Here is a 12537-nt window from a genome sequence, read left to right as displayed (position 1 = left end):
CACGCAGGGGTGAAGCTCCCGGTCCCTCCACGGGTTATTCAGGAGTCAAGCCGCACTGAGGCATTCACTGCCTTCAACTGTTGGAGCGGGCAGACGCTCCGTCAACGCCGTGCCGCTGACCGCTCCGCGGGCCTTTGGCCGCCCCGCTAATGGGGACCGGCACCCCCGGCTCCGCCGTCCTTGTAACAAGGAGCCATGAAAGAGCTCAGGAGGATGCTAACCAAGATGAATGGGCTTTTTTCTCAGCTCATTCTACACTAATCAGAGCTTTTCATTTGTTATGGCCTTGCGCCAGCCCCTCCGCCACAGCCTCCATTACAACCAGATAACGTATAAATTCATTAAAGTCAAAGAGGGACATTAAAGTGATCATTTGTCAGATCTTTCTTTGTGTGTCCCTAATGGTGGCACATGGTTCAAGGCATTGAGATGATTTTGGTGGGGCTCTTTTCCTCCACAGCATTGAGAGAGGAACGTGGGAACCGGGAGAAGTGTGCTATGCATTTATGATTTTTTTTATTGAAATGTTTAAATTCAATTTAAAATGCATTTTGTATAGCACATCAAAGGCCATCCTACAGTGTTCTGATTTCGTGTTTCTGTTTTTTTACCTCCACTTTATCCTCATACAAAATATCTTTTTTTTTTGCCTTATTAGAGCAACTGTTTAATTTTAGTGGCTATCAAATCAATCAATCAACTTCAGGGTCCTACTCCCCACCCCACCCCTCGCACTAACACACACACACACAAACACACACAAACTCACAGTCAATGAAGCAACCCTCCGCACTAATCCCTTTGTATTCACAGCACCGTTCCCACCAAAGAATGTCCCAAAGCCTAATCCTAAACTGAGCTCAACAAACCTGGGCCACCTGCTAGTAAGTGTCAGTGCAGCTAAAAGACCAACATAAACCTGAGCACACAAACAGTCAGCTTTGTGTCACCATAAAAAGGCTGTTCCATGCATTCATGTAGAAATTAAAATTACCCGAGTTTCTTAAAACATGTTTTTAATTTAAAAGAAAGAGCGCACACACAAACATAAAGCTCGATCCACTGTGGCCCCGTATTCCCCACTCTGTAGCCGGTCATTTCCAGGACTGAGTTGGGGTTGTGACTGTGTCGTCATGGTAGATAGGTCTCTCCATCTGCCTCTGCTGTCATTATCCCATCGCCATTACGCTTTATCGGAGGTATCCCCACCACCCCCACCTCACTGGATCCTCTTCACTTCTCTGACAACCCCTGCCCCCTGCTCCATACACAAGCTTGAGATGATAAGTGTTCTCCCTCTTTGTGTCGGCAGGGATAAGACAATGCAACACAGCACTACAGAACATCATCCATCTCATAGGTCATCAATCTGGGACACAAAAGATGAAATGTAGCTGGGACTTGCTTTTCCAAAGAGGGTTCTCTTTGCTGTGGAGAAGCTTGTCCTCTACCTTCTTTGGTCCTTTTCACAGCTACATTAGTGGCTCATCAACAAATAATTCTGCCTTGCATGGCCTCATGGGTTAAAAAGTACTAAACACATGTTAATTATTTGCAGTTGCAAAATCAGTAAATAAATATGCATGTCTGACTTTTTTTATGTCAGACACACGTCTTCAATAGAAACGTCCTCTCAATAAAGAAACATCATACAATATTATAAAATCAGTGATTCTCCCTCCTTGACAAAAAATAAAATAAACAAATCTATTTTTGTTCTGACTTCCTCATCGTCTTTATGTTATCACATTCCATTTTAATGGTAGAATTTAAGCACTCACTGAACCATTATGTGCATTTCTTCTGAAATCAGGCAAATCTGCAGATAATATGAGGCAGTTATCAAAACTGTTCATTACGATAACCATCATCAGTGGATTATTTTGTTTAGTACTGCATGATCTGATAGTTTAATGAATGCAAGAGCGTTATTGGGTATGGTCTTGTCAATCTTTGCATTATCAAATACAATTATTGATAACTGTAACAGCCTCAGTATCTCAAAAGAACAGTTCACCCAAAACTCAAATTTCTGCAATTATTTCCTCACTTCTATGCTGATAAGAGATAGCACATGTTTCTAGTCTACAAAACACTCCTGGTGGTTATTAGTTAAACAGCTGTGCCGCTTTCTCCAATCAACTGAAGTGAACAGTGACCTGTCTGAAAATGGAATATAAATCCTTTTTTTAATAAGAAAAAAAAAAAGTCACCATGCAGTTTTGGCATAACACATGAGAAGTTCGTTTAAAAAAGCCAATGTCTATCTTTAGCTCAAATGTCCACAGTAGTTTCCCAATTCAAGTTATGTAAATGTTTGCAGACGTACATTGTGCCAAATGAGCGGTATGGAGACATTTTTTGCCCTGTTGTTTTATCATATGTGAATAAACCTCAACGTTCATTCATATGAGTGAGGACAAGATGGCTGAATGTTCATCTTTCCATGAACTATTCATTTTACATTTTTTGTCTTGCAACAATCTCATAATTTGTTCTTGAATATCATGTGGGCTGTGACTGATTAACAAAGATCGTTTAAAAGTCATTTAAGAAAAGAAGGAAGAATGTTTATTTATTTCAGTATGATTACTTTAGCTTGCTAAAACTAATCGGTTAATTTTGCAGTACTATATGAAATGAGAAGAAGTCACGTTTTTTTCTCCAGCTAGATAAAGAAGAAAGGTTCTTTCAAAGCTTTAAAAGAAAAAAGCGACGTGACCAAAGCTCCTAATCCTGTATACACAAATGTGCTGTTGAACCTTTCTGACAGTATATCAGAGGTAACCTGCTAATCTGTTGACCATGTCTGGATCTGAGGGGCTTTAACCATAATCAATATGATGAACCCTGAACAGCCTACAGACAACAGGCATTATCTACGCCATTACCACACCACTTCAATCAGACTTGCTTGCATTATCATTACCAACAGCACACATGATGGACCCGATGACATGAACTTTGCAGTCTTAAGCCTGTGAGGATATTTTTTTCTTTTTTGTATTTTAGGTTTTCAATAAACCTTGGTTTCAAAACAACTTGGCTGGACACACAGTTAAGTTGGCAACAAAGAGTCTTGAGAAGCACTTAAACCAAATTTTATTTTTGAGTTATTTAGAAAATCAGATACATTATCTTATCAACATTGGTTGATTAGGTTACACTTTATAAGAGTACTGCAGACTTCTGGCAGATGGTTGACCTCTGCAAGTCTTTCTTGCTGTAATAAGTTGAGATAGGCCAGAGGCTTGTTGTTTCAGATCACAGCTGAACCAATCCAGCATGGAATCAAACAGACCACCTCAGGTTAAGCTCCATGACCCAAAATGCCCATGACGGATTAGGCCTGGTGTACACCTGCTCCTAATTTTTAGCACACATCAACTATCTGCCATTGAGGAATCAGCATGCTTTTGAAAAGACATGACATTTTCTTTTAAAAGGCAGATGAAAACATATTCACTTGTTGAACAGCCTGCTCATATAGTGACTAAAAGAATTCCATGTGAAAAGTAACACGTCGCTAAAATGGCGTTCCACCTTATATATGCTTATGTAATTTGTGTACATAGAACTCTGTCTTCAAAACCAATCAGTTTCTATATCGTTGGCATTAAAAAAATTACAACAAGTTATATGTTCACTGACATTTTCAAGTATTTGTTTAGGTCAATCCAAAAGTGACTCATGTAAAAATGACCAGGAAAGTATAAAAATTAGGTACCGGTATTTGTGAAGGTACTGTTTGATAACATCTCAGCGAGATGATATTCTAAAGGTCAGTTGAGCTAATTGGAGTTGAACTTTTACGATGTTCAAGGATTTGTGAGAGACAGGAGTACAGGGTGATAAGGAAAAAAGCATTGCAATTTTTAGCCATTCATTTTTAAACATTGTATATATCATAATAACATTGAAATTGCATGTGACAGATGTCAGTGAAGATTTCAGTCATCCTGTTCATATATTCACTAATCAGCACACATCAGCCAATTTTAAAATATATGTCTGAGACACAACACAAAAAATGAGTATGTATACAAAAACATGTAATTAAATAGAGTTAACTGACACAACATCAGTAAACTTGTCATAATCTTCTTGTTGTCGCAGCTGGACTTGAATTTCTTGAAGACTTCTTCAGTTCTGAACTGAACTGAAGAAGCCTCTTAGATGAGGGCTGAAACGTTTTCAAGCGAAGAAAATTCATTTGCCACAACAAGATTTTGATAAGAACGTCTCCATGACCTGAATGACTGAGAATCTCCATCAGTAAACTTTTTTTCTGTACAAAAAAAAGGTTTTAAAACATCTTTTGAACACATTTTTAACTGTTTACAAAGGTTCTCAGACATGACAGTGCCCCTCCAAGGACACAGAGCCTTAACTTGTTTAACCTTTTTTTTTTGAAATCGCAATATTTAAAGCTTTGTTCATTTGAACTCTTGCTTTTTCTTCCAATAACATTTACCATTTCTGCTAGATAATTACAGCCATCTCCATGTAAGAATCATGTTTGGAAACTTAATGCCATGTTTCTCCAGACATCGCTCTCTAGCCGGATCTGCTTAAGGGGATTTAAAGCCAGATGCTTGCTTGCCTTGTCGTGACACTAAAGTACAACTCATACCAGAAGTGACACGTCAGGAGGACAATAATCTGACATGATTATTCATTCATCCAGTCCATATCCACTGGAACTACATTACTGTTGTCTTTGTCCTCAGACCCAGAAGCTCCATGGGCAAAATAGACCCTATCCAAATGAAAGACTAGCTGTCGTCCAACACAGACACATTTATGTCCAAACCACCAAACCAAACTCTTCCCCTTATCAAAATAAAATAAAAGTGTTGTTTATTGACTGGCAATTACATTGGTCATAAATGAGTAAATTCATGCACATGAAATTTTCTACCAGCTGATCTGTTGTGATTCTTCATGGATGAAAGTGTGAGAGAAAATAATGACATAACTTTCAAAGATGTAAATCTAAAAGTATCAGCAATTTCTGTGAACAAAGGGGAAAAAATCCACAGGGGATACATGAGGTTTTAGAAAAACCTTCTTTTGAGTTCCTTTTGAACACTTTCGCTGTACTAGTCAAAACTCTTTCTTTTCCAGTGAAGTTTGTCAGAAAAGACAGAAGCATAGTAAAGGCCTATTATTTCACCTATTTAGCTGTAGATTTGTAAGACAGTAACATGTCTGAATAAAAGCTTCATTTAATGTAATTTAAAAAAAAAAAAGGGCTTTTATAAAAATCATAAAATACAAACAGTGACAATGACAAAAGACTAAAAGACAGGAGGGAGAGCTGAAAGTTGCAGAGATGAAGATGCTGAGGTTCTCTTTGGGAGTGATGAGGATGGATAGAATCAGAAATTAGTCCATCAGAGGAACAGCACGGTTGATGTTTTGAAGAGAAGGCAGAGGGGCCAGACTGAGATGGTTTGGTAGGAAGGGATGCTGAATATGTTGGTAGAAGGCAGAAGGTCTTCTCTTTGGTCTTCCAAAGAGAAGATTTATGGATGTAGTGAGAGAGGATATGAAGTTAGTTGATGTGAGAGAGGAGGATGCAGAGAATAGGGTTAGATGAAAAAGGTTGATTCACTGTGGCAACCCCTGTAGGGAAAAAGCCAAAAGAAGAAGATAAGGTCATATATACTGTATATAAAGATATATCTGAGGAGGTGATGAATGAGCAAAATGAGAGAACCAAGTTTAGAAGAGGTGACCATTAGAGAACATGAAGCAGCAGAGATTAATGAAGGTGAAGGGCATTGAAGAGGATCTTAGAGAGGGAGAGGATGCCTGAGGAGTGGAGAAATGCGCTAGTGCCCATTTTTAAGAAACAACAGAAAGGTGCAGAATGGTGGGAATCATAAATAGTCGATGAGCCATACAATGAAATTAGGGGAAAGAGTAGTGGAAGCTAAACCCACGGAAGAGATTTGCTTTTATAAGCAGCGATATGGATTTATGCCAAGAAAGTATAACAAATGCGGCATTTGCTTTGAGAATGTAGATAGAAAACAGAGTAGGTCAGAGGGAGGTGCATTGTGGCTTTGTAGATCTAGAAAAAGCATATGACAGGATGCTGAGAGAACTACAGTACTGTCTGAGGGAGTCTGGAGTGGCAGAGGTATGTTAGAGTGATGCAGAACATGTAGAGGAGCTGCAAGACGTAAGAAGGTGTAAGAGCTGTGAGGTGTGCCATAAGTGCAATAGAGAAATTGAAGGTGGAAGTGGGACTGCATCACTGATCAGCTCTTAACTCCTTCTTCTTTGCTATGGTAATGTAGAGGCTGACAGATAAGGTCAGACAGGAATCTCCATGGACTATGATGTTTACAGATGACATTGGGATCTGTGGTAAGGAACAAGTGGAGGAAAATTTCAAGAGATGGAGGTATGCCCCTGGAAGGAAAGGATGAAGGTTAAATGCAGCAAGACAGACCAAAGCAGAACAGTGAGACAACACAGAGTAGAGATAAAGAAAGTTCAGTATTTTTAGTACCAAGAATCAAGAGCCGAGATCAAAGTGTGGAAAAGAAGTGAAGAAACACATTCAAGCTGGTTGGAATGGGTGGAAGAAAGTGACAGGTGTGATGTGTGGTGAGAGAATATCCGCCAGAATGTAAGGTAAAGCGTACAAAACGACGGTGAGACCAGCAATGATGTATGGTTTAGAAACAGTGGCTTTGAGGTAAAATCAGGGGGCAGAGCTGGAAGTAGTAGAGTTGAAGATGTTGATGTTCTCTTTGTGAGTGAGGAGGATGGATAGGATCGGGAACAATTCCACTTTTCAGAGGAGGATGCAGAAAGCCGGGTTAGATGAGCAGAGATGATTCACTGTGGTGACCCCTGAAGGTAGCAGTCCAAAGGAAAAGAAGATGTAAACATAATTGGTCACCAAAGTGTTTTATTTCGGTTGTCACCAGGGCTGTCCCGTCAAATGTAGGATACGCTTCCCCTTTTGTGGTTGTACCTGGAGTACCATCCTGCAACCTAGTGGTCACCTAGTGGCAACACCAGCACTGCACTCTAACCCCGCCTTACGCATTTTCCCACATTTGTCCCTCTGTGCTACCCGTACATCTGCGATGTCAGACGTGTATGTTTGTGTCTGAAAGAGGAAGTTCTCTAGTACGACAGCTGTGAGACCAGATAAAACTTTGCTGTAATCGCAGTTTATAATTCTCAGATAACTAACTAATGAATTCAAAGAAGTATGTCGTCCGACCTAACCTTATACATCGATAGTCATAACCATCATCCTTTGATGGAAAGCGAGACTGATATGATATCCGTCGACCAGGGACACGAGTGGGGTAAGAGAAAAGTCTCAATGAATTCATAAAGGAAGTGGAATTACCTAATTGCTGTGAGCCAACAGAAGCGTGGTCTTAAATATACAGTTACTCTAAAACGTACGGTCTCGATAAATTGTACAAATTCCTCGGTTTACCCATGGATGTAGCATTAGCTTTAGCCTGTGTTAACGTTAGGACATAAGGTGATGTAATCAGAAGGAACATCAGGAGATTATTGTCGAATCTGTTTGTTTACTACGTTCATACTGTTTCTTTTTGTAATGTTTTCACCACATTTAGTAAATGATATAACACCGTCACATGCAATTCATTATGGCACTGCTCGGGATGTTTCTTATGTAAGGTTGCAATACCATGTACAATCATACATACGAAATATTACCCCTCGTAGGACTGTAATATTATACTATGGTATTCAGTATATGGTATTATAATACCACGTGGGTAGTACTCCATTGTATTTTTGTTAGTGGACTATATTGTTCAGATTAACTCACACGGTCCAACACATAATTTAGGTAGATCACTCTTTATATGGCCCTTATTTCTACCTCAGAGACTAGCAGTGTTTCCTTCTTCCATACTAATGTCAGAGAAGTATTCAGGGGATGTTCTTTGCCTGTAAGTAAAATGAGCACCCTTGTTATTTGAATATAGAAAATTGCGTCATTTTTCAATGGCTCATGGTCTTCTTCAGTAATTGCAGCCAAACACACAAAATATTGCAGTCCAGTTACCATACCATACATAGTTTTCATAATCTAATATCATTGTTCTTTCAGTCTTTATCCAATTGGGCCCAATACTTGACATCAACGCTCAACTTATCGACTATAGTTTATGAAGTTTCCCTATGTGATATCATAGCTTCCTGTTTGACACAATGGCCATGTTCTGACATCACAGCTTCTATCTTACATTATAGGAAAACCTTGGAACTCACTATTACAGTGGGCCGTTTCCACCTTGTGTGCCAGAGACCCAAATAATACATGACTATACTACTTGCTAGGCAGAGGAATACAAAAATATATATATTTATAATAAGATAGTTAATTAACTCGGACATTTTGTCCCCAAAGTGCAACAGGGACAACTATCTTACATTAAACATTTCTTTAACTGATTTAAAAACAAAATCCTCACTTAAACTTGAAACTTCGTGTCTTAATTCATGAATATATATATATATATGTTTGTATATATATATGGATATATATATGTGTTTGTGTATATATATATATGTATATATATGTGTTTGTGTATATATATATGTGTGTATATGTATATATATATATTGTTTGTGTCATATATATATATATATGTATATATATATATACATAATGTTAACCAGCAGTGCAGAAAATTACCAATTCAAAGATTCATTGTATAATGAAATCAAATCGAAACGTAAAGTGGTGAAACCGTAATCGAATCATGAGGGCAGTGAAGATGCACACCCCTAATTTTAATTACTGTCACGGCAATTCCAGATAGATAGGATTAGAAATTGGTGTGTTTGTAATTGTTTTCATGGAATAAATTCACATTGTTTGTCTCAGAAAGTTATGTTGCACTAGGTTAGCTGTGGCATTGAATTTCTCAAAATTTGATTTCCAGGACACAAATTATTAATCTGTTAATTACCTCCAAGTTGCACCAATCAACCTTATTATAATGTTTCAAATCTTATTCACTTGTTTACAATTGATAAGCAAATACTAATAAGATACCACCAATACCTCCACAAAAGTGAACACTTGCTCAAGATAGGTTTGATTTGTGTTTTCAGTTCCTCACAGTTGTTTGTTGCAAGTTTTTGTTGAATGTCATTAATTACATTTTGTTTATCTGGCTTTTCTTTACACAGACTTTAGCCTTTTTGATGAACTCAGCAACCTGGGAGATGCAGATGAGCTGCTTGCAGCCCTTGAAAATTCCGGCTCTGTGAGTAACTCAATATCGCACGTGAACTGTCAACAGGAACTCAGTTTAACGTCTACAGGAGCCAATAGTAGTTCTTATAAGCAGCAGGAGGCTCATTATAACAAAACCTTTATAACAAGAGAAGTACAGCATGCTGCACAACTGTGAGCATGCTCAAAGAGGTTGAGTTAATACAAGATAACCGGTCATTGTAAAAAGGCAACTGTAGCCTTTTACATCACTGAAGGAGATTATTTACATGTTCTTGACAGCTTTTTGTGTTGCATCTATAAGTAAGAATTACAGTATACACATTTCTGCTATTTTTTTTTCTCAAGACTGACCAACTATGCATGCCTGTTTGTTGGACAATAGCTTGGTATTTATGTGAGATACAAGAAACAATATTTTGACCTGAACAAGACTTTTATGATTGGTATTACTGGTTAATATGTTTGACATATCTACAGCTTTTGTTGTCTTGACAAATGCTATTGTGCTGGTATGATACATTTACAATATTATCCCCCTTCCAAACCATGCCATTTAAGAATATTTGCATTCCAAGAAAACACATTGATTGAAGGTGTGTTTTCTGTCTCAGGTCAGTGAAGCTCTAGAGTTTGAAACTGTCTTAGCTTCCTGGGAAGATGTGGATCCAAGCCAAAATCGCACAGGTACAGTGAAATTAGCTTCGCAGTTTATAGTGCAAAATATGTGGGTGTCTTTTATCAAAAATATGGAAAACACAGAGACACTCACACTTGTGTGTGTTAAAATAGTTAAAATTAGAGTTTAATTTGAATGTAAGGATACATGCAAAAGTCATTCCAACAGCTCCACTTCAGCTCACTTTTCCAAGATTGCATTCTCAATGTGACAGCCTTGTCCTTGTGCATCCAGATGGTGAGGGGAATGTGGACTCTCTCTCACCTGCTCATGCTTTCAGCCCAAACTCCTTCCCTGCCTCGGTGGAATCAGTATCCCTGTACTCCCTACAAGTAAGTCACTGTCCTCAAAGCGTTTTCCCTTTTTGTTCCGAGCATTTGATTTGTGTTTCCAAGGTAAATTTTATGTCTTTTTTCAGTCTTGAGTATTCATATGGGTTCACTGTGTTTGAGCAAGAAAAAGCCTGGTCCAGATGGTGTCCAAACACTGACAGCTGCTATCCGCCTCTGCTAATAGACACACACATATTGGATACATATGCACACCCATCCACTTGGGAGGCTTATTATCAAAAGCTTCAAACACCTTGTCTAACTAATAATTTGCTGTCCATCTGAGCGATGACCCGACTCCTCCTTCGAAAAAAGGTGCTGACAAGTTAAGCATTATTAGCATAATTCAGAAGGCAGATGTCTTCACAGTGTGCCAGATTAAGGTCATGGGTTACATCTTTGTCTACTAAGTAAAACTAGATCAAGTTTATTGTGATCCCAAGGACATTTTGCCCCATTGATGTCATTGCCTTTTGAGTAAAGACATGACATCGGTTTTGTTTATGTTCAAAAACAAATGCATTGATAGCAAAAACACGGCGACCCAGGCCATTGAGACTGATACAAACAGATATTCCCTCGGTAACTTTATATGTAATCAAAAATAGTTCAGGTACAAGTTAAAAATTAGTCTTTTTAACCTGATAAGGTTTTGTGCAAATAAAGAAATGTTTTCAACTTACCTAAAACCTTGAATATTTATAGAAGCCACATCCAATGAGCTTTGGGTTCCCCAAAATTAGTTTTATTTCTAAAACAAGACATGCTCACCAGGTACTGAAGCTAATATTTCTCCAACTAGGATGAGGCTCTGTCACCACAGTCACAACCTTCGCCAGGTTCAGTCTGCTCTGAGTCCTCTGGCTTTTCTGAAATCCCTCTTCCGACTAAGAAACCCCCCAAGAAAACCAGCGAGACAACAAGAGGTGAGGCTACATGAACCACTGCATTGATTCAGCTACATATCTATATTTGTCATTAGCTTGGAAAGCTCTAAACTCTGGTCAAATATTCTGTCACTTTCTACATTAGTTGGCATAAAATCATCTTCGCTTGTCTCATGCATAACCCTGTCCTCTTACATATGAAACAGCCAAGCTGTCCCAGCAAGTCAAGAAGCCTATTCAGTTCGGTTCAAAGGTTATCCAGCCCAAACCACTGATTTCAGCCATGCCTTTGGCTCATGCAGCCACTCAACTGCAGGCTCAGGCAATCATCATCCAACCCCTGCAGGCCACGGTGCTGCCTGTAGGCAAACCAGCTCCAATCAGCATCCAGCCAGCACCCCCCTCAGGTCAGACCTCACACTGCATCATATTTGCATCATAATTCATTGCCTTGTATCCTACCATATTGCATCAGAACCCTGTGTTCAATTTATATGCATCTGATGCCATCAACCAATGTGATCTTAGTACATCATAATGTTTATTTCATTTTTATTCAGCGATAATGTGATATTTAATTTTTTTGTGGGATGTCAGTTATTTCTTACTTGAAACAATAATTTGCAGTTTTGTCTTTTAGACAGCAGATGGTGCTCTAAGAGTATATTTGGTTACTTGTCCTCATACTCCGTGCTTTCAATTCTGTACTCAAATACGTATCAACACATCTGTGAATAAGATGTTATATCATTCCTTTATTTCTATACGTATTAAGAACATCCCAAATGACTGAAATCTAATAAAAGAAAATCCTTAAAATGTAGGAGTATACCAAGAAAAGCGCATCCAACATGTTGTATCAGATACTTTTGGTGTGCTTTAAGGTGTTTGTGTGTGCCATGTAACGTATTTAGAGTCAGTATGGCCTTTTTTTGGTGAGGACATCCTAATTTACCAGTTTGGCACCCCTTTGTGTGTTACATCAGCCACCTCTGAGCCAAAGTAAATACTTATGTCATTGCCTAGGATCAAAGTGGGTGGAGTATCTGACCTCTCTGCTTGAATTTGAACTTGGCTCACCAGTCTGCTTGGAAATAGCAAAGATGGCAGATGGCTGTAGCCAAGACATGAACGCTTAGGGCCTCAGATGGAATTCTTCATTAACGTATTCACTGCTCTACCTGTATTGCAAGTGATCCACTTGTTTAGTGTATCTATAGATAGCTGAGTATTAAGCCATTCGATTTAGACGGATTAGAGAAATTTCGTATTTATCCTTGCATGAAAAAAATCCCAGGTTTTGAGGCATACCATAAGGTTTGAATTGGCTAGACTGGCTAACACCAGTGTCTAAAAGAACACAATTACGAATCAGGGTTGCTG

At 38.6% G+C, this 12537-nt stretch overlaps 1 protein-coding gene across 1 annotated transcript in view; it reads left to right on the top strand.

The window, feature by feature from the left end:
- The first annotated feature begins 7119 nt into the window (after positions 1 to 7119).
- Positions 7120 to 12537, top strand: part of atf6 (activating transcription factor 6) — a 30973-nt gene continuing 25555 nt past the window's right edge. The window contains exons 1-6 of the mRNA XM_086161580.1: positions 7120 to 7337; positions 9211 to 9287; positions 9871 to 9943; positions 10170 to 10267; positions 11070 to 11193; positions 11361 to 11561. Coding sequence (XP_086017706.1) covers positions 7238 to 7337; positions 9211 to 9287; positions 9871 to 9943; positions 10170 to 10267; positions 11070 to 11193; positions 11361 to 11561 — 673 coding nt within the window. The 5' untranslated portion in view covers positions 7120 to 7237. The remainder of the gene's footprint in view (positions 7338 to 9210; positions 9288 to 9870; positions 9944 to 10169; positions 10268 to 11069; positions 11194 to 11360; positions 11562 to 12537) is intronic.

Source organism: Fistularia commersonii, chromosome 16, assembly GCF_037954325.1.
Source record: "Fistularia commersonii isolate RoL2024-O1a breed Wild chromosome 16, RoL_Fcom_v1.0, whole genome shotgun sequence".
In the NCBI taxonomy this organism is placed as follows: Eukaryota; Metazoa; Chordata; class Actinopteri; order Syngnathiformes; family Fistulariidae; genus Fistularia; species Fistularia commersonii.
Note: the sequence above shows the minus strand (reverse complement) of the source record. Positions and strands in the feature narration are given on the sequence as shown.